This window comes from Capsicum annuum, unplaced genomic scaffold, assembly GCF_002878395.1.
Source record: "Capsicum annuum cultivar UCD-10X-F1 unplaced genomic scaffold, UCD10Xv1.1 ctg31673, whole genome shotgun sequence".
NCBI lineage: Eukaryota > Viridiplantae > Streptophyta > Magnoliopsida > Solanales > Solanaceae > Capsicum > Capsicum annuum.
The window spans coordinates 1-4,058 of NW_025838327.1; the positions used below are offsets into that span (position 1 = coordinate 1).

A 4,058-nucleotide genomic window follows, 5' to 3' on the forward strand; every position below is an offset into this window, starting at 1 on the left:
TTTAGATTACGGTGGATCAAAGAAACTGAAGCAATCCCATTACAATCTCGTACCATGACAACACTCCGGATTGATCTTCCAAATCCAGATCTTTTAGCAGTCTGGAAAGGAGAGGGGTGAGGCGGGCGAGATCAATATAGCAAAATTAGCAATGCAACATCCAATTTCATTGAAGGAGAACCTTGGAGTGACTGGTAAAGTTGCTGTCATGTGACCAGGAGGTCACAGGTTCAAGCCTTGGAAACAGACTACGGCAGAAATGCAAAGTAAGGTTGCGTACAATACATCCTTATGGTGGGACCCTTCTCCGGACCCTTAGCATAGAGGGAGCTTTAGTGCACCGGGATATCCTATTAACATCTAATTTTATGTAGAACTTTGCATAACTTATGTAGAGTTTAAGTAATCAGAAGTTGAATACTTGATGCAAAACGATGTATTAATTATTCGGAGATCATATCAGTTACGCAGGTTTTATACGAAATACAAACGTTGTACAAGTAATGCAAATTTTAATGGACGCTAAAGTTTCTTATACTTCAAACAATACGTCCTCCGACAGTTTAAAGAGTACTACTGTCTAGGTAGATGCAATCTTTGTTTAGTGGATTCAATTAGACTAAAGTATTTTCTCACACGAAACTCAGGAAAGTGAAAGGCATACCAATCAGTGTCTCCGAGAACGAAAGGACAAGTCACCATTGTGTATGATTCCATGTCTCCAGATTAAAATCGCCTCAGTTCACCAATCTGAGTATGAAAACAAATGTCACCATTATACATCTGGAGTCTTGTAAGCTCAAGTTCATTACTTAAGAGCTATGTTACTCGGACTCTTCAAAAATGTAGGCTGGTGCATGTTGGAGCCTTCAAAAGTAGTGTATTTTTGAAGGATCGAACATGGGTGTGGCAACATTATAAGAGAGTCTGAGCAACTTAGCTTAAAAGGGTTGCAAGAGTATTAATTAGACCGCCCCCAAAATGTCAAAAAGGTGAAAATGAGACTCTGATCTCATCAATCTCTGTTATCGTTGTTATCACTACCTTCCCTGACAAATAAAAGTGCGTACAGAACAATATTTGGCAACTTGAGGTACATGGAAATAGGTTTCACTGGCGTATAAAAAGATGGTTGTATTTATTAGTAAGAACAGGAAACAAATAACGAAATTCAGATTGAGAGTATAACACAACCTCGTGAAATGCCATTTGAGAAAGCGAGGCAAATGTAGCTGATTTTCTTTACCTTTCACCTAAGCCGTGTCCTGAAAAAATTGGCGAGTTATATTTAGTTAGTTGCATTATCTTCTACTTGTTTTTCCGATATTTTCACGATATTCAAATGCAAAAACATTATCACGATGATCTAAAGAAATTATCTGTGTATCTCTTGAAACTACCTTTCAGTTTCCTCCTTTTTGCCATGTCCCTTGAAATACCTATAAAGATATGACACCTGGGCTAACTCAACCCCAAAAGCTAGCGAGGATTGCTCAAGCCCATATAAGCAGACCGCCAGTCCATTCCACAACCAATGTAGGACTTTCATCCACTTCAATGCTCCCCCTCATGCCCTGGACGGAGATGGACCTAGTTCTGATAACATGTAAAGATATGACATCTGGCCGAACTCAATCTCCTAGTTCATGAGGGGAGGATTGCTCAAGTCCATGTAACCAAAACCGCCAATCCATTCCCCAACCAATGTGGGACTTTCACCCACTTCAACAATACCAAAAGCTCATCATGTAACTTGAAAGCCTTCACCTGCAGTCAGTGAAGTCAATTGTCTTAAGAGCTTTGATCTACTTCAAATTGTGTGTCATTTAGGCTAAAAAGGATATGACTGTATATTTTACCATTTATTTTTCACTTTACATATGAAAAATAAGGAAAGTATGGTCAAAATTGCTTCCATTAGATGTAACTAGATTTCAAACAAATGATGTGTTTTTTTCCTGCTTAAGCTTGAAATAAATAGCGTAAATAAACTAGCAATGATCTAGAGCACCCCGTCTCAACTCTCATAGAAACAAGTGTTTACTTACATAGCTCCTCATACTTGGCTTTGATGATTGAGTTGTACACATGAACACAAAAATTCTCAAGATATCATATCAAGGCTAACCTTAATTTTCTCCTTTAGGTAACCCTTCTGTCATGCAAACTGCTCATCTGTCGCAGCTGCTACCTTTCTCTTCTTCTTTCTATTTCTTTTCCTCTTTCTCTTTCTTGGAACATCGTCCATTTTCCTCGATGGGCTGCCACAAACTCTAATCAGCTCAATGTTATGAGATTTATGTTCCTCCCTATCTGTGGCGATGTCATACTCAGCAGACGCCCGTGAAAAGTCAATTTCAGTTGTTACTGCACTATCTTTGGGCAGAACTGGAAAGAGTTTGAGACCTTGCATCGCTCGCTGCTTCCTTTTCCATCTCTTATTTTTATTCTCATACTCGAGGCGAATTCCCCAACATATTTCCTGTCTGAGATTTGAAGATACCTCAAAAAGGAAATAATCATTTGGATTCTTCCCTACTTTATTGCCAGAAGCGTGCCACAATGTTTCAGACGGTATGTAAATGAAACACATGACAGACGACTTGAACCAACACTTGATGACATATTTCAAGGAATGTTTTCGTTCAGGGTCAGATTTGCAGACTAATGTAGCTACTAGACTCACACGTGTTGTATTACAACCGTAACATATGGTAAAACCCATGAATTTATCGGTATACCAAGATGGATTCAGATCAATTGAGATCTGATGTTTATTTATAAACTGGTAATTGAACAACTCTGGACTTCTGACTTCAGGAAAAGAAATGAGAACATATTCCCTATGGTGAAAGTCACACTGCAATAAAATCATTATTAATCGAAATCAATTTGACAAGAATATTCAACGTTCATATAAGTGAAGGATCGATAAAAAACCTGGAAGCATGTCCTGATTAACTGTTGTAGGGACTTCAACACATTAACTTGGCTTGTCGAGACAGTTCCACATTCAGATTCTTCATGACCACACCTTGATACTGAGAGCACATGCAGCTTAAGACACTTAGTTACTAGATCTCTGATGCTCTTCATGAATAAATGATAATCTAAATATAGATCCGTTAAATTTGGAGGTAGTTGTTCTCCTGGCAGTTCTTTAAGATTCTGACAGAATTGTACGTCCAGACGCTGAAGTTGTAGGAGTTGTTTGATGCTTTTGGGTAAACAAGAAATATTGCTTCCACTTAAATTCAACTCATCCAGAAAGAGCAAAGAACCCAATTCCTCAGGTAGTCCACCCAAAATATTTAGATTACTGAGATGGAGATCCGTCAAGGAGGATAAACCTGATAGTTCATGCAAGATGAAACTTGACGAATGCTGGAAAACATGTGAGAATCTTAAGGCCGTCAGTTTGCCAAGCTTGGCGATGGAGGTAGGTGGTTGGGAGATCGCAGTTTCTGTCGCGTAAAGTATCTCTAACTCTTGCATATCGCCGATGTTTTCTGGAAGCTTCTCTAGCTTCTTGCATCCACGGAGACAAAGAAATTGAAGATTCATCAAGTTACAAAGGCTGTTTGGTAGACTTACAAGATCTTCACAACCATTCAGATTGAGGTCATAGAGGCCGCTCAGATTCCCAATGGACGAAGGCAGTTCTCTTATCCCAGTAGAATTCAAAGTCAGCTTTTTCAAGCAATGCATAGCTCCATTGATTTCTGGAAATGTATCTAATTTTGGGCAATTATTTAGATCGATCAGTTGAAGGGATTCCATCTGAATGTAGCTCGGAAGCTTCTTTAAGTTCTCACATCTATATATCGCTAACCGATTGAGATTCTTTTGAACTCCGAGAGATGTTGGAATCTCTACCAATCCGGAACATCGAATTATGGAAAGATCTTCTAGTTGTTGTGATTCAAAGATGCTGTTTGGCAGCGTTGTAAGTTTATTGCAACCTTCAATATAGAGTGATTCAAGATTTCGAATAGCTTCTGGAATACTTTGAAGAACTTCACCACCTCTCAATTTCATAAAATTAAGGGCGCTGAGAG

At 38.8% G+C, this 4,058-nt stretch overlaps 1 protein-coding gene across 2 annotated transcripts; it reads right to left on the bottom strand.

The window, feature by feature from the left end:
* Window positions 1–664: 664 nt before the first annotated feature.
* LOC124891170 (TMV resistance protein N-like) lies at window positions 665–4,052 on the bottom strand. Of its 2 annotated transcripts, none has more exons than XM_047402976.1 (5): window positions 2,941–4,052; window positions 2,129–2,860; window positions 1,401–1,767; window positions 1,247–1,265; window positions 665–750 (listed from the first exon to the last, which is right to left on the bottom strand). In XM_047402976.1, exons 1-2 carry the CDS (start codon window positions 4,036–4,038, stop codon window positions 2,159–2,161), a joined length of 1,800 nt encoding a protein of 599 aa, XP_047258932.1. In that variant the 5' UTR covers window positions 4,039–4,052; the 3' UTR covers window positions 665–750; window positions 1,247–1,265; window positions 1,401–1,767; window positions 2,129–2,158. The 2 variants fall into 2 exon arrangements, with proteins under 2 accessions (XP_047258932.1, XP_047258931.1); XM_047402975.1 differs by having other exon boundaries at window positions 1,195–1,265.
* Between the last annotated feature and the right edge of the window lie 6 nt (window positions 4,053–4,058).